Raw genomic sequence first — 18283 nt, forward strand, 5'->3', positions numbered from 1 at the left:
AAATGGCACATGGAAATACATGGTAATAGATATATATTCATCAAGCCTATTAAACCTTAGGGAATAATAAGGTGATCTGAGGAAATGGCTTTTTTTTTTTAATAGGCAAGAAATGATGTTATTTATTCACATCTTCATGAACTTTAATGAATCTAGCAACATGCAGATTATGTCAATTTTTGATTGACAAATGAACATCCATTTGACATTCACATGATTATATGTTTTACATGATTTACATAAATAGTCAGAGTAAAATAACTCTAGTCTACTTGGTTGTATGTTACCTCCATTCCAAATGTGTAAGCTACACTGTCCACTCAACGTCACCTTACTTCAAAAAGCGTTGAACCCAAAGTTGCTGGCATCTATTTCTAATTGCTTTAAGAATCCTGTTACCATGATCATCAGCATCTGGATTTTACAGTAGATAAGGAAACATCCTACCTCCAGAAATCCCTTCTGATCAGGATCCATGTGGTTTAGAGGGATGTAGGTATCATCAGTCTCCTGGCAAACCACCATTGCATGCCTTTGACTAAAAGTTCCACGGCCAACATCTTGACCACTCAGACGGACATTAAAACCTTAAGGAAGCAAGAAGGAAAAAAAATCCAGACTCCCAAAAATACCTAGTAATGGTAAGACATGGTGATCCTGAATTCTTATACATCAGCTCATCCTGAGAATTTTCCTTAGGATAATAGATTATCCCTATTAAAATACACCTGTCCTAGATTCAAAAATCTGCAGTCAAGGTGAGATTGTATTAAAATGGAGAGTCACCATTTGCCCTACAATTTTCAGAGAAAAAAATCTTTCTCATATATCCAGCCTTTAGCTTTTATATTCCAAGTATAACTGCTCTATTCTCTGATGAAGGTTGTCAATGTGATTTATTCTAAGATTAAATAACATTGTCATGTAAGAAAAGATAACATGTTTTAGAATGTCTCTAGTCACTGAAAACAATAGCAGGCAGCTATAACTCAAAACTCTGTGGAGACCACATGTAACAAACTTCACATAAAGCATTCCCTACCAGCTATGCAGCTAAACAGAAGCGTCTTACCTTGAACGAGTAATGAGCCCAACGCGAGAGCTTCTGCCGTGGCCCAGTCTAACTTGGTTCCATCCATCACCTTCTCCAGTCTGGACTGTAAAAGTGAAGGGGAGGAAAAAATAAATTTTTAAGAGTCCATATACTTTTCTTTCACACAGTTCAAAAAATATAATGCAACAATTTAAGCAATAAAAGCAACGTTAAATAAAACATTAAGTGAAGGGGAATACGAGAGTCTGATAGCAATCACATGACGTTTTAAAGGAGAAACACACAGACGCTCAGCTCAGTGGTTAACCCTGTGGATGAATGAGAGGAGACTATTTCTTCAGGTGGATGCTGAATACATAGTTTGTTTTAATTCTCCCTAAACCTATACTAAAAATTCAAAAATAAAGCTAGTGTTTTAAAAATAATTCAGACAGCAAAGTTTCTTTATCCAAGTTTAAGAAAGGTGAAAACCTTTAACTCCTTGTTCTTGTGTTTTTAGCAGTGAAAGTACTGCGTTCTAGGAAACTGGAGTCTCAGGCAAACCAGGACAGTTTGCTGCATCTACATTTAATGTGAGAAAATATGTAAAATCTCAACAGGTTTAGGGGTCTACATGGTTGACTTTGGGGGTATATGTTGATTTACGTAGGGAGGGAGGGAGGTAGTGAGATAGAGAAGTAGAAAAATTCTGCATTACTTAATTATCAGTACCAAAACAGCACTAGGATAGGTTCCTACAACTTAAAGACACACGACAAATATACATCAAGTGGATGAGCCAACCAAATGACCAGAGCCACATTTGTCCCTTTGCTGCACGGGACGAACGAACAAGTGGAGATTCGGGTGCTGCCCACCTGAACGTACATCTTCAGGAGATGGCCGTGTATCTGGAGTTCCTCCGGCACCGCCACAGACTTCCCACCAATAAACCTCAGGAGGTCTAGGGGCACACCTGTGTTCCAGGTGGAAATGCGAGCTTCTGGCTGGACCAGGCCCTGCCAGTGGGCCTGCAGGTGAGTGACGGGGGGGCTGTAATGGGCCATGTTAGTTAAATGGTCGTTTAACTTTCTGTAGTATGAGGTTTTGATTTCTGACACTTCCTCCTGGGTCATGAGTCCATGGGCAATAAGGTGTTCTGCATACGTGTCCGGAATGCTCTTTCGGGCTCTGTCGAAGAAAGAGGGGGAAACAAATCAATCTGATTTGTAAAAATCGAAGAGAGACACAGTCATCGTCGGAGGTACTGCAGAGCGGCATCGCTGTAAAAAGGCACAGGAAATGGTTCAGGCTGCACGGAGCGGGTGGCTGCACAACGCTGTGGATGCACTAACTGCACCTGAATTGTTCACTTTAAAATGGCCTGCTTTATGTTACGTGACTTTCACTCCAATAAATTACTTTTTTTCAAAAAGGCAGTGATGAGTAGAAACCTCATCCAGACAAGCAAGAGAAAACAAATTTATCTTTATAAACCTTTGTCTACAATCAGGTAGAAATAATTAGTAATGTCTTTCTATGAAATGATAAATTCTGGATACTCTTTACCTAGCTGCTCAGCTCAGAGATAAACGGAGCCCAGATTTATCCTTCCAAAAGCAGTCTGCTACCTATGACCAGGGAGGCCTAGAAAATGTCACCAAGTTTATTCCTGTTTTAATCAATGTCTATGAGGAAATAAAGTAGATGAGAGGGACCTATTTTACTTTCTAGCATCTAAAAAGGAAATTTCAAAGTGACAAATACCTCTCTGTCACACTAACCTTCTGACTCAGCGCTGTCCAACGGAAATATAATAGAAGCCAATGTGGAATTTGAAATTTCCTAGTGGTCACATTTGAAAGCGTAAAAAGAAACAGGTAGAATTAATTTTAATCACACATTTATTTAACTCAATATATCCAAAATATTGTCCTTTAATATCAATATATAAACTATTGAGATAGTCTCCATCTTTTTTCATACTAAGTCTTTAAAATCTGGTGTGTAGATTACGCTCACAGCACGTCCCCATCAGGACTTGCCACATTTTAAGCACTCGGTAGTCACGTACGGCTTGTGGCTTTCATACTGGACAGCACAGTTCTGGACATTCATTAAAATCCGTCATGCAACCTCTTGCTAAGGCACAAAGCAGGGCCCTATTTATAGTTTGGACAAGTGGATCGAGGAGGCCCTGTTTCTGATCCTGGCACTGCTGCACTATGTAACTTCAGGCAAGGCTCTGCCTGCGCCTCCTATTCCGTCTTCCCACCTGCCGATGAGGTTGTTACGCTGCCCCCTTTGTCTATTCATCGAGGAAACACGTAGAGTTTGAAGATTATGAGATTTCTTGACACCCACAGGGTGACCGTCCTAGTCTGCCTAGGGCTATCCCAGTGTTAACACTGAAAATTTCATGTCCTGGGCAAACCAGGAAGCTTGGTCACCCTACCTGAAAATGTCTAGTAAAAATGACAATGTGAGGACTATGGGAAAGAGGGCTTATCAAATGAAGGTTTATAATTCTACCTGATGATTTTGTACATCACCGGGTTGGTGAAGAAGGGCTCATCCAGCTCATTGTGGCCCCACTGCCTGTAGCATAACAAATCAATAATCACATCCTTCCGGAACTGGCGCTGGTATTCAAAAGCTAGTCGTGTGGCACGGACTACTTCCTCTGGGCTGTCTCCATTGACGTGGATGATGGCACAGCCCACAAGCTTCCCTGAGGCAAAGGAGACTGAGATGAAGTGGGCCAGTTCACCCAGACGACACTGGCCCAGCACCAAGTCCTGCTGCCTGCGTGGGGAGGCAGCCTACATCCTCAGAGGGAGTTTGGGGTGGTTGTTAAGAATCCACGTTTTGGAGTCCAGTCGACGAGAATGAGTTCAAGTCCCACCCTGTGACTTATTGTGTGACCTTGGTAAAGTTATGACTCTCAGTCTCCTTACTTATAACACTGGGATAATAGCTTCTACCTCTTAGCCATGTTATAAAGATTAAACTAGTTAATGCATATAAAGTGCTTAAAAGTGCATAGTACATAACAACTAATGTTAATTTTGTTATTATCATTATTACTATTATCTTTCCTCCTGAGATAAAAAGGTCATAAAAGGATGCATCCTAGAAAAATGGATTTTCTCCAAAGAGAAGTTTAAGAATGAATTTTCAGTATCTCTACCTAACTTAATCACAAAAAATTCACTTAGATGCCCCAGAAGGCATCCAGGCCAGGCTCTGGGTACAGAAACAGAATAGTTATCACCATCTAAGAGTTCTTATAACTCTGTGAAATAGGGACTAGGTGTTAAAAGCCCTGCATTTCTCCTAATACTGCCAATTTCCACAGGTTAAAACAAGTCAACTTTCTTTTCCACATCTGATTTCTAACCAGACTACCTGGCCACATTTAGCAGCTGAACATTCCCTTCATATATATATACACACACACGCACACATATATATATAAATTTGACATGCCAGTTTGTGAATTTAAGGTATATAGCATGTTACTCTGATACATTTACATACTGTGACACGAATGCCATTGAAGCAATATTTATCACGATATATCATGATAGCACGGTATTATTGACTATATTCATTATACTGTGTGTTAGAGCTCTAGGGCTTATTTACTGCTTGTTACAAGTTTGCATCTTAGACACTATCAATCTTATCCTTCCACCTCCCATCCCCGGGTAACCACCATTTTACTGTATTTTTTTATAGCTTTAACTTTCTTTTTAGAGTCCACAAATAAGTGATATTATACAGCACTTGTCTTTTTCTGTCTGATTTATCTCACTTAGCATAATGTGCTCAAGGTCCAGCTGTGTTGTAGCAAATAGCAAGATTTCCTCCTTTCTCATGCAGGTGTACATGTACCACGTCCTTTTTATCCATTCATCCATCGATGGGCATTTGGGTTGTTTTCATAAGCTGGTTATTGTGAGTAATGCTATGATACACATGAGTGTGTACATCTCTCATCAAAATCCTGTTTTCATTTCCTTCGGGTACCCAGAGTGAAGTTTCTGGATCCTATTGGTAGATCTGTTTTTAATTTTTTAAGGAATCTCCATACTATTTTACGTAGTGGCTGGACCAATTTACAACCCCACCAACAGTATATATGGACCCCTTTTCTCCGCATCCTCACTAGCACCTGTTGTATCTTGTCTTTTTGATGATGGCCATTTCAAGAGGTGTGAGGCGCTACCTTGCTGGAGTTTTGATACGCATTTCTCTGGTGATTACTGATGTTGAGTACTTTTTCATGTGCCTATTGGCCATCTGTATGTCTTCTTTGGAAAAATGTCTATTTACTTCCTCTGCTCATTTTTTAATTGCATTGTTTCTGTTAGGTTGTATTAGTTCTTCATATATTTTGGATATTAACCCCTTATCAGAATGAACATGTCCTTTTTGACTCAGATTTGGGTGCTCCAAGTTAGAGCACCTCACTCTGGTGAGACGTGCTCCGAGTCTGAACGACGGCTCCAGTGTGGTTCTAGCTGTGTTGCTCTCCGGTTTCCACCACATCGTTCAACTGGATACTTAAGCAATTTGAAATTACGCCCCCTAAGTTCCACTCTAGTCTATTTTCCATGGCTTTAACGATTACACTCAAAGTTTAAAAGGAATAACTTAACAACACTATTGGCGACTATGAACCATATCTGAGCCCAAATTTAAAAGGAGATAACCAGTGGGGCTCACTGTTCTGCGTGAACCAGGCGGCTTCCGGGAATTCCTTGTCTGACCCGGCAACATGGACACCTCCCTGCGCCACTTACCGATATCACTGCAGTACAAGGAAGACCTTCCTCTCTCTGCCGGGGTGGTGTAACCCAGCTGGTTATTGACAATCAAATGGACGCTCCCACCAATTCTGAAATGTGGGAGATTGGAGAGCGTAAATGTTTCGGGAACAATCCCTTGACCGCAGAAAGAAGCATCACCATGAACCTACATCATAAGGGAGACAAAAAGAAAAGGAACATAAAGGACGAAGAAATTTAGGTTTTCAGACTGGGATAAACTGTTTTCGAATGTTAAAAGAAATAAAACCACCACCCTCTCACTGCTCCCCTGCCCTCCTAAAAATCTGCTTGGTATAGGATTTTCCTGAACGGTTATGCTGATCTTACACAGCTTTCAAAGATACTAAATGAGTCCTTTTCCCCCTGCAGCCACCACCAACTGACCTACTCCTGCCACCCCACACCATCACCTATATCCATCACTTCTAGTACAATCGTCAACAGTCCAGTGCATATAGCAGCGTCACAGAAGGAAGGGCCACTGGAGGTGCAGAAGGAAATCAGCTTCAGTAAAGCTTTCATGAAAATGCCCTGCAAGATTCAAGGAAGAGTGCACAGCTCTGAACGCTTCCTCTTCCCCAATCAACTTGCCCCCAAAAAGAGGCTGTGTGTAGCTCACATCAGCTAATCCCCCTGGGTGTTTGGCCACTGTCGTGAACCGACAGGAGAGTGATGTGACAGCAAAGACAGGAGGCATGAGGCGGAAGTCTGTCATCCATTAGGGAAAGGATGCTTGGAGGAAAAAACGAAAGGCTATTATGAGAGAATGTCTAAATGTGCTATTCTTCCAGAACATTTCAAGTCTGCTAGATCATATCATCACAAAATATGGTGGACAGAAGGTGGTAGAGAAAGGAGAAAATGTATTTTAGAAAAGTTGGAAGCAAATAATGAGGGAATTAAAGCTCTTAGAAGATCTTAGAAGAAAATATGAGCTCTCCAGACATCATACTAAAAGAAAATTATCATAAACAGCAAAGATGCTGAACTAAAGAATAAACTGATTTGATATGCCTCAACTTAAGGCAATCTTTGTGGCTCTAATAGTAACAGAATTAAAAGACCTAACAATGAATGGAGAAAGACTATTTAGAAGTAGACTTTTCAATGACATTGATAATGTCCTGTAGAGTCATTTCTATACAAGTAGAATATTTTGGCTAAGAAAGGAAGCACTGCTTTGGCTAAGTGAAATTTCTAGTCCACATCTTCCCATTGCTAAGGCCTACAGGGATGAATGACATTTTGGAGCATCTATACCTCATAATACCATACCCCTATAGTATCTCTATAGCATTACACATTATTATCCACTCAACGAACAAGTGGGAGAGCCAGGTAAGTAAGTCACTACTCTCCTCTTTACAGGAGAGAAAACCAAGGTTCAGAAAGAGTGTGTATTTCCCACAGCTTGCACTAGATGCTAGACTTTCTGTAATGTCTCTGTTTTTTCAACTTATTTCCTCTCTCCTCTAAGCCACTCTCCTGGACTAAGGAAGTTATGTACATGTTCTTATTTAATCCTTAGAACACAACAAGTAATACAATATATTCTCATTTCATCTATGAGGTTTGGAGAACCCACGTTAACAGAACCAGCCATGCCAAGCTAGAAAGCAGCAAAGCCAGGATTTAAACTATGGTCTTCTTGGTTCCAGAGTCCTCATCTTTTCTACATCATGCTACGTTGTAAAATCCAAACTGTAGCCACACGGTGGCCCACATAGGGTCAGAAGGTTCCTCACCCTTGGGCCTCCTTGCTGATGGGATTTCTTGTGGGGTAAGGATGTAGAAAGAGATCAGTAAAGCAATGAATATGGACATGTACCTTTTCTGCTCCTTTACAAAAACATTACAGTAGAGGCACTTATAAGAACACATGTTCATAATTTGCATTGTTTTATCCTGATCTTAGGATTCTTGGCACTAAAGCCCACCTGTGTCAGTTGCTATTTTTTTTTTCCTTTCTAAATGAAAAAAGAAACCACTCCACTACGCTCTATAAAGCTTTGTGGGATTAAGGGTCCAGGAGCAGAAACGGAAGCTGGGTGAGGTGGCAGCTGCTCAGCCAAGCACCATGCGGGCAGGTGGCGGACATGCAAAAAGATTACAAACGAGAACCCACCTTCACCAGGTCCTGCACCGGGACAGCAGAAGACAAGCAGAAAAAGCGGCACTGGGAGTCTCACCCACCGTGATTTTATAGGCTCCAAAGTTAGAGTGCCCACAAGAAATCAGAATTATTTACTTGAGCAAGGCAAGACATGTGCAGACAGAGCAGGACAAAACATTTTGGGAACACAAAGTAGACAAAAGAGGGTAGTCAGCTTCTTATCGCTTCAAAGAAAATGACATTTTACCTCTTACTGCTTCAGAAATCAATCTCAAGATCTACTTAATGTAGTGGGTAAATGTGAATGACTAAAATATATTCGAGTGTCATGAGTTCGGTCAAGTGAAAGGTAAAGAGAATGGCTGGCTAATGTTATTCGAAGATTTGTATTTAGAAATATATCGTAACCCAATCCAATTCTGCCTACCCCCAATTTATTTTCCACAAATTTCTGGCCCATGAAAAATTCACATGAAGAAGGTAATGTGGTTATTTGTATACATAGCCAAATATTCTACTGCCTTATAGATTTATAGGTTTCTGTTGGGTTTGAAGACTCAACTACCAATATCCAGGATTAATAAAGGTCCATATTTAAATGAACACTCATAGGAAAAAAAAATGTCACCTATAGTCTAAACCTCTAAAAGACACCTTTGAGTTATGAAAACCTGGGGGTTAGGGGAAACAAGAGCCACACTAATACTTTGTATTGATTGCCTTCATGCCAAAGGTCTTTATTTTAAAATAAACAAACAAGCAAAAAAAAAAACCAAACCAAACAAACAAACAAAAAACCTCAGACTCTAGCAGCCTCGTAGTTTCCCAGAAGGCCAAACTTTCAGAGAAGTATTGGCATCTGTCCTCTTAGCAGTAGCAGGGATGCCAGTCGACACTCCCTTAATTAATTCATAACTGAAGAAAGAGAAAGTACAGTGAAAACCTCAGCCTAAAGTCAGTTGCCTTGAGATAAGGCTTTATATCTACTACTGATTTTTAAAACATGCCCAGAATTTTTTTTCCCAAAAGTTCATCTCAGTTCCATCTTGAATATCTGCCATCTCCTTTCAGACCTACCAACCCAGAGATCCTTCTCTTTGGCCTTCCCAACCTCCAACCACGCTTCCAGAAGCCACGAGTACCTGTAAGCAAATGACTCTGTCCCCAGGCTGAGCTGAGCTGTCTCGAGAGTAGTCCCCATCCTGTCTAGACTGCTGCCTGCCCCGGGTCTTCCCGACAGCCACGGGGTTAATGGCTTCCAGGTGTGAAGGGTTAGGCAGCATTGTCACATGCAGGAGATGGTGCGCACCAAAGTCCAGGTCAACCGAGGATGTCAGGTGAGACAGGACATCTCCAATGGCTGGGACATTTTCTGGAAATTCACTTAAACCTCGCATTTTTCGAAACATCAGCTATTATTGATACACATACAAAAAAGAAAAAAATGTCTTTTATCACAATGAAGACTAAGGAAGAGGGGGTTAGTTTAAATTATACAATACAAAATAACTTTGTGCACACAATTTTATAATTATTACCATGCATTACCTAAAGTGGGCGCAAACTTCTAACTGCATGAACGCACAGAACTATTTGGAGATTTTCACAATCAAATGAAGTACCAACACTTTACAAAGAGTTTATCATGACACAGAGAGTAAGTTAATCTGCCTTGAAATAAGCAAAATAATTTTTTAAATACACCTGTGAGAATTTATTTTCAAAAGAATTTTGTATTAATTTCATCAAAAATAGAAAGGAAAATGATAGAATTTAATTCCATTTAGACAGGGGATGATGTATACAGCTTAGCTCAAATTACATCCAAATACTCTACTGTCCAATTCTCAATGAACTTCTCTACATACATTCTCTCACTACATTTTCAGTCTTCTAGGAGACAGACATTACTACCCATTTTAAAAATGAACACTCAAGATAAATTAACTAAATTGTTAAAGGGCTTTGGCTAGTAAGTAACACGGCTGGATCTCAAACCAAGGTATTTATCAAAACAGCATGTGGATTACCCTAATTCCTTGAATGACCCAAAAGCTTCTTTAGTTTGCAAAAGCTTCTTATTTACAATCTACAAACAGGAATATACATACTCACACAATGTAGATTCAGATGTGTTTCTCGCAAATATGATCCTTCATGATCATTTCTGCATCTTTGAGTAATTTCTTTGAGATATTTTAGGAGTGTAATTTGTGGTTTAAGAATTTCTGCATGTATCTAAGCACATGTCTCCATCTGTCCATCATCTTACCCTGTCATACTCTATCTTTTCTAAGGTATTTATCTTTTACTCGGTATGAGTAAAAGTGGTAAAGCTTGGCGCCTAGATGTGACACTACACAGATTTTCTAATATTCTTAAGGAAAACACATCCTTCCATGGGCTCTACTCATTCCATCTAACTTCTACAGTCCCTCTAACATTTATAATTACTTTTAATCTCCTGGACAAGAACTATATTGAGGTTTACCCAGGCATGATGGCCAGAATCTTATTAAATACCAAATCTCTCTGATGTTCCCTGACATCAAATTTTCAGTCCTGGCTATCAAGTTTTTTGAGAAACTTACAAGAGCCACTGAGTTACAGTGAACAGAAATACCAAAATCCAATTACATATAAAATCACTCACTTGGGTAGTTTCTTGAGATAACAATGTATAATTAGTTTTATAAAATCTATTCACTATAAATTCTACAAATAAGTGGCAGGTAAAATTGTATAAAATTGTACAGATCTTTATGTTCACTTGAGCAATTTTGATTAAGAAAAGTCTTCAAAGAACAGAATTTATTTATTCATATCATCCCTGAAGAAACATACTCAACCTTTAACTTCCCTGAGAAGATAACATCCATAATATATAGAAAATCAACCCCAAAACCAGCTCTATCCAGTAGCATTAGGTTTCATCAATCAACTAAGCTATCTCGTACCAATGGCTCATACGCTTAGTCAATGTTCTAAAAGGAATTATTACTATCAGTTTTAGCGTTACAGCCAATTATGAGTCAACTGTCATGGAAAGTATCTCACCTCTGGAGGAAACTGCAGAAGGCCTGTCAGTACATTAAGTCTCCCTCTATGGGGCATCCCAATGATGACATCGGTGATCCCACTGTAGGCTGACATTTTCAGCAGCTCATGGAAAAAGCCCATCATGCTTTCAGCTCCTTCGCCTCCATATCGCTTCACTGTGGCAAACTTGGTGGCCAAAAAGTGGTCAAACTCCTGTGTACATCATACCAGACACACTTACAGGAAGACAGCTGTGACTACTCAGCTCAGTCAGACACATTGATGTGTCGTTAAGAAGACCCCGCAGTTCCCTTCACTACATATCCCAGAGACAGACGTAAGCCACCCAGAGCCTGGCAGGAAAGCCTTGCCAAGGACACCAGATAGCAGCTGAGGATGCAGAGAAAAATAACCTGAGAGGTAGAATAACTTCCTCAAGAAGAAGCCCCTCAGGATGTGTATTCTTCCAGAGTAGGGGACATGCCCAAGATTTCTGCTGCCTCTCCCAGAACCTGAGTTTTTGTACCAGGCTCTACAGTACTATTTTTATCATGGCTACAAATCAGCCAGCTGTCTGAATTATTAGGAATAGGTTTCTTGTCAACCTACTTTTTCCTACTTAGAATAAAGTGGTGTGTGTAATATTGTCAGTTGTGCTGAGGCAACATGGGGTAAGTGGAAGTACGTTCAGAAGTTAATGCCTAATTCCCTCTCTTCAATATTTATATATTGTTGTAAAAATTGAGCTGACCTACTCCATTGATATTAGCTGCTTTTATACCTGAGATTCTAGCATTAATTTTGACAGATGTTTTCTCTCTTCTGTGGTAAATGTCTCCTTTTTCAGTTCCTCAAACCGCCTGGCAAACCAATCTTTCTCCTCCTGACTCTGAAGTTGGGAGGTTTCGATAGAAATCTGCCCACAGTAGATTTGGTTGAGATAGGCTAATACTTCTTCAAGCGAGGCCTCGTCCTTCCCCATGTTCAATAATCCTACAAAACGGAATCAAAGAGATCGTTTTAAAGAAGAATCAACCATGTAACTAATTATAGAACATAACAAAACTATTATTTCAACTCCGAGCATTTCGTTCTGAATAACTTGGGTCATTATCAATGCTTATCTACATTTTTCCAGAAGCAAAAATATGGCCAAAAGCCATGAAGTAGTACAACTAGAAGAAAAAAAAATCTTTCTTCCCAAGAACAGAGTCTTGTTACTTTATATCAAATTTTGATTACATAGTCATTTCAAACTAAAATTTGAAACTTACTTTTCATTTGATTTATAGGTACAAACCATGTAATACCTTTATCTCAAGTATCTGTCTACCAAAAATGTTCAAGCCTTTATAATATCTATAGAACATCTATTATTGAACAGTTGGTCTTAACGTGAATTAATATCGATAGTAAAGCACATTTCAAGGTAAAAGGAAATCTCCATGAACCTTAAAGAAAAGGAAGGTTTACAATGTCATTAGCTCAGCACTCAGTTATCAGTCATTTACCTAAATCTACAATGTGAGCTAACAAACCAACCTTATATCGATTATGGTTTCTTACAATAAACTTTAGATCTTTGAGACTGATTGACCAATGCTGCATGGCAGCACAGATATTGCTCTAAGATCCTAATTTCGATTCCTTCAGATAAATCCCCAGAAGTAGAATTGCTGGGTCATATGGTGGTTTTATTTTTAATTTTCTGAGGACCCTCTGTACTGTTTTCCATAGTGGCCGCACTAACTTCCGTTCCCACCAATAGTGCCCGAGGTTCCCTCTCCCCCACGCCCTCACCGACACTCGCATCTTTTGCTTTTTTTAGTAACAGCCATTCTAACAGGTGTGAGGTGATGGCTCACTGTGGTTTTGACTTGCATTTCCCTGCTGACCAGAGACGTTGAGCATCTTTTCATATACCTGTTGGCCATCTGTCTGTGTTTGAACGCAGATGAAACATATTGGAAGCCTGTGTCAGAACCTCAAGACTGCTCTTCCCTGGCAGTGCGTGAATGTGCCCCTCACCGTCTCCTCACACCCCATGGACGCCTCAGCTCCACTGGAGACGTGGTTTCTTCCAGAGCAGAGAAAGGAGCCTCATCCCTGCTGGCAGGTACCTGTTACATGCAAGTGTGTTATTAACGGGCTTTACCTGCGGTATTAAAGGGTCCTTGCAGGGTGAGCACAAGCTCTTGGATTTCAGGCACGTCTTCCTGCAGGGCTTGGCCAGCGAAGAGGGGGTTGATTTTGGCAGCTTTATGACCATGCTCACAATACGCTGTCACCAATCTGGCAAGTCCATGATCGACTAATTAAGGGGGGAAAAAAACAATACAGTTTACGAAATGCCCACAAACCACAAAAATCAGTTTTTCAGAGAGGCCTTTGTGGCCTCAGACATTTTTAACACCTTTCTACTACCCACCATATTTGCCCATATATTCAGGATTAAAGACTATCAGAATTCAGGAAAACACACTTATTTCCTTAAATTTTTCTCATAATAACTAAAAATCACTTTTAAAAACTAAGAATTAGGAGTGAACATTTATTTAAAAAATTACTGTAAAAATGCACATAAATATTAAAAGAGAATATCCCGAACTGAAAATGTTGAGATTATAGATAATTAATCCTCTCAATTATTGTTTGAGATGTTTTTCTATACCTTACATAGAAGAACAGAGATACGTAGAACTACAAAATTAATATTACATCATCTTCCTTATTTCTTAAAGGCCCCAGTCAAGCACACAGTTATTTCAGACTCATGAAAACTTAAGCAAGGAAAAGACTTTAGAAATTATCTTATAGTTCACATAATGCAAAAAATAAATTAATAATCCCCTTTTTAAAGCCCTAAATGAGTGATTCCCCAGTCTCCACCTGAAGGGGAGCCGTTATGTTTCAATGAATGTAATTCTATCTGAGATGATTTCACACTGAGCCACAAGCTGCTTTTCTTTCCTTTTCCACGTGAAAGTCCTTCTAAAATTTGGTGGGCGGGGTGGAGGTGGGAGGGTGAACCTTCAGTTTATCAAGTTAGTCTTACACAAACTGAGCGTAAATCCCAGAAGATGAGCAGATGTGCTACTGAAGGCACAAATTTTTCTGAACATTTTTAAAACTTGCATATTTTGAAATATTTAATGACCACTTTTTGAACATGTACTGCCATACAATAATTTCAGAATTACACATGTGCCTGGGTTTGCATTCAGAGTACTGCAAAGTGTACCTGTTGGCACAGGCTTAGAGGAAAGAACAGAGATATACTGAATGTGTAGGAGGTGTGTTTGCACTAATATGACAGTTAGGAGGATCTATGCTATATCTAATAAACTAGTCAAACAACCCCAGCAAATGAACTGATTTTAGGCTGGAGTTTAGTCTCATAAATTGCCATAGGGCTCTATTATGAATCATACCGAAGTTCTCAATTGCTGTTTTACAAATTGGAAACCTTCACATTTGTGGCTAAAACCCAGACAGACCATGTCTAAGGCACTGTCCTTTTGAGCCAACTCCCACATCGGTGGTCTAGAGTATTGTTAAAAGCCTGGCTGGTGAGCAGGTAGAAACTGCAGCAGTGATCTCTGTGGGCTGTTTCCTAAGACGACGTTTTCAAAAGGGCGACTAGGTTGCCAAGCATAGTGATGGTCACCCTGCATACTCACTAATGGACTTGCCCCATTAGAGACAGAGTTTTGTAGATGACACCGAAAGCCATGGAGAGTGGAGATCACCCAGAAAGGAAGCAGATTGAGAACGTGGCCTTCGGTAGGCCCACAGAGCACCAGTATTTTAAAGGTGGACAAAAAGGAGGAGCCCTCCAAAAGGGGGTCGGTTAGGAAGAAAACCAGGATCTTGCAATGCCAGAGATCCGAGGAAAGAATGTTTTTAGGAAAGAGTGGCCTTTATGAGATAACCATTATTTAAAGTTCTTTTTATACATATTAAAAGACAAAAAGGAATGGCCAACAGGGACTGCAAAGAGCACGTGGCATCTACTATTCTGGCAGAACCAGAGGGAAGAATATTCCCTTCCCACCTCTGGGTACATCTTAGGACCCTCCTGAGGATCTGTTTTCTCTGAGACACTCATTTCATTGCTCCGGTTTCTCCTACCAGACACACTCCCATATCCTTCCATGTGACTTCTGGAATCCTATTTTGTGATTAACAAACCTCCCAGCATTAACCTCTTCCCTGAATACCGCTTGTACTCCCGTACTGAAAGGAATCTGTTTTCCCCAAAGGACCTCACCCACACCCACACCCCTCATATATTGAGGGTGGAGTCCATGCCTCCTGGTTCCTTGTTGGCTTCCTTATCATTAGTCCTCTTTATAAAACCCAGGCCTCTGAGAGACATGCTGTGGTGTTCTTAACTAATCCCCATTTGCCAATAGTCATTACAAGATCATGCTGTAGGAGAATGTTTAGTGGAAAGTGACTATTTATTTAGATGAGAAAAGACTACAAATAGTATATATAGCATAAATCTGCTTTTTGTTAAAATGTGTGTATGTGTATATAGTGCATATTTCATTATATAGTATACATATTAGTATGTATATATACTTCATGTATGTATATGTATCTATATCTATTTCATAGACATAAAGGAAATAGACCAAAAACTTAGTGATTACCCTGTCTAAAATTCCTATTTTCTCATATTTTCTAAGTTTTCCGCAGTAAAAATGTACAGTAGAGCTCTTTAGATTATATTCGTTGAATATACTTGCTGCGCACTGCATTCTGAAAGCTTTGATTAGTGAGTTCTCTCCCATCCCCCTGCCCTCATCAGCTGAATAAATGCAGGTAAAAATCACTTATATTTATTCGTAAGCCTTGCTATAGGTAGAAGTAAACTATTAGGGGAGAAGTAAAAATCTAGAGAGATTTTGCACTCAGACACTTTCACAAGCTCTCTTTAAATACTTGCACAGATGCCAATGGAAATAAATATTTAGGTTAAAATACTTGAAGCATCTCTCACTTCTTTATGGTAATCCTTGCTTCAATGACTTTTCAAAAAACAAGTGACCAACTTCTAGTTTCAAACACGTTGGATACGGTGCCTCTGCCGTTTGCCTTCTATAGCAAATAATGAAAGTATTTGTTACAAAATAGTTATATATGTTTTAAATTGAAACAGTTAATGAAAATGATTAAATTAGAATATTTAAATATAAAGAACAAAAATATTTAAAAGGATGAGAACAGCAATAGAATGCATATATTCTTCATTAAAAATTTTCCTATTATTATATAAATCAAAGAGTTACTGTATCATAAAAATGAATGCCTTTATGTTAGCATAACACTGCCCAAACAGCTTAGAATTCATGGTATCCCCAAAAATTCCGGGGAATTTAAGTTAAATCCCTAATTGGCCCCAGGGAATAGGGAAAACAACAGAACACATTAACATTGTTCTTCAAAACAAAATGGAAAATATTTAGGCATGCCTCTGGCTTGGGAGACGGACACATAGTAGATGCTCAGGAAATATGAGTTATTGCTTGACAGAGGAAGTCCTGAGATCCACCAAATGGTAACAGACTCATGGAACCCTCATGATGAACGTTTTCTGAGCCCTCAAAAGCTACAGTGGTTCCGTCTTGCTCACTTGGAGCCCCACTTTTCTGAGAACTGCACCCTTTCTTCAAGGGAGAGGGCGCCAGGAGCCACATCTACATCACTCCATTCTGCCTCCCTACAAGTTCTTGGACTCCAAAGACGCCTGAGTCATGGTGGGTCAGATTCAATCTTTCCAGAATTAGAGACTTAAAACTGAGAGATAAGTTATGAGAAAAAAGCCTGAGACTGCCATCCTCAGAAAAGCCTGCTTGCAAGTTTGGCCACTTGCTGGTGTCTGGGAACCTGAGTTTCAGGAACATCCTCTCACCTGTCTCTAACTGATAAGGGCAGTCTACTGTGCCTGGACTGTTTGTGCAAACTATGTGGTCTGTGCTGAACACCTGCTTTCTTTCCTCTGGGAGCCTGGAAGTTTGCCACGTGCAGAGGGTGCTTACATGAACATCCCCCAATGAAAACCTTGGACACCGAGTGTCTGATGAGCCTCCCCGCACATGGTGCAGTGTTTCTGCATTCTGTGCCACCTCTCATGGGAGGAGGAGTATGGAGAAGCCTGCACAGTGTACTTCTAGAGATTCCTCCTGCACCTTTTCCATCTTGATCCAGCTGTGTGTCCCTATTACATCGCTGTAGTAAATCTAAGCCTTGAGTACAACTATATGCTGAATGCTATGAATCCTTCCGGCAAACCTCCAAATGTGGCGTGGGCTGGGGCACCCGACACATGTAACAGGCGACACGGGAGCTGAGGACAGGAACAGCCGTGCCCTATGAGCCCATACTCGGCTTCTGCCGATATTCTCAGAGTTAGCTCTGCTTCACTGTACACATCCTTCAGTTCTAGGAGACACCCTTGCATCTTTCAGAAAAAGTCTCCTCTTTGCTTAAGAGTTGGTTTCTGCTGCTTGTGACCAGAAGAACTTTAGCTAATACGAGACGAAAAAAAAGAAGTTATGATAAGGATATATATCTATGTTACTTTATTCTCTGTTGTAAGCAAACATGGTGGGGGCACTTAACGGTTTTTTTATTTTCAAGAAGAAAAGTGTTCATATTAACCAGCATGAAGTACACTGACAGAAAAACTCACCTAATCTTAGGGCTTAAAAGTCGATACAGTTCTTCTATTTCACCATCTGGTCATAAACCCTCAATCCCAAACATCTAGATCATATCAATCTCCATTCAAGGCAGCATATGCTTAATTAAAACAAGTGGGAAGGTTGTATATCTATATAAACATTAAAGACTCCAAGAAAGGGAATTTCATGATTGGAGTCCCTTAGAACTCAACGAAAATGAGATGACTGCCTCAGCTCCAACTTAGGAACTTCATAACAACTATTAAAAGCCAAGGCTTTGCACTAGAATACTATATTCTGTACAATGAACTCCAATAGACCTAGACTGTGCAGCTGAGGTCATTTCCGTTACACCCTCCCTTTGGATCTCAAACACATTATCTTTATAAAATATATTTATTTCAGCAGATATTTCTTTCTTGCAAAAAAGCTAAACAAAACAAAAACACAAAAACACAGACTTCACATAGAAACCTTGTCTGGTCCTTTCCATTTTTCCCTAATCCTGTCTTAAATCATTGCCAAGATAGGTACGTAAGGGTCACTGATAATATATGATGGTGACCATTTA

At 39.8% G+C, this 18283-nt stretch overlaps 1 protein-coding gene across 4 annotated transcripts in view; it reads right to left on the reverse strand.

Annotated features, from left to right (window-relative positions):
- DHTKD1 (dehydrogenase E1 and transketolase domain containing 1) overlaps nucleotides 1-18283 on the reverse strand; it is a 48388-nt gene that overhangs the window by 12574 nt on the left and 17531 nt on the right. For all 4 annotated transcript variants that reach the window (XM_016134438.2, XM_036228189.1, XM_016134437.2 and 1 more), the window contains 9 exons: nucleotides 13176-13331; nucleotides 11802-12013; nucleotides 11039-11233; nucleotides 9124-9393; nucleotides 5842-6013; nucleotides 3566-3764; nucleotides 1912-2224; nucleotides 1073-1157; nucleotides 448-587 (listed from right to left, as the gene is read on the reverse strand). In XM_016134438.2, coding sequence (XP_015989924.2) covers nucleotides 448-587; nucleotides 1073-1157; nucleotides 1912-2224; nucleotides 3566-3764; nucleotides 5842-6013; nucleotides 9124-9393; nucleotides 11039-11233; nucleotides 11802-12002 — 1575 coding nt within the window. In that variant the 5' untranslated portion in view covers nucleotides 12003-12013; nucleotides 13176-13331. The remainder of the gene's footprint in view (nucleotides 1-447; nucleotides 588-1072; nucleotides 1158-1911; nucleotides 2225-3565; nucleotides 3765-5841; nucleotides 6014-9123; nucleotides 9394-11038; nucleotides 11234-11801; nucleotides 12014-13175; nucleotides 13332-18283) is intronic.

Source organism: Rousettus aegyptiacus, unplaced genomic scaffold (assembly GCF_014176215.1).
Source record: "Rousettus aegyptiacus isolate mRouAeg1 unplaced genomic scaffold, mRouAeg1.p scaffold_m13_p_10, whole genome shotgun sequence".
Lineage (NCBI taxonomy): Eukaryota > Metazoa > Chordata > Mammalia > Chiroptera > Pteropodidae > Rousettus > Rousettus aegyptiacus.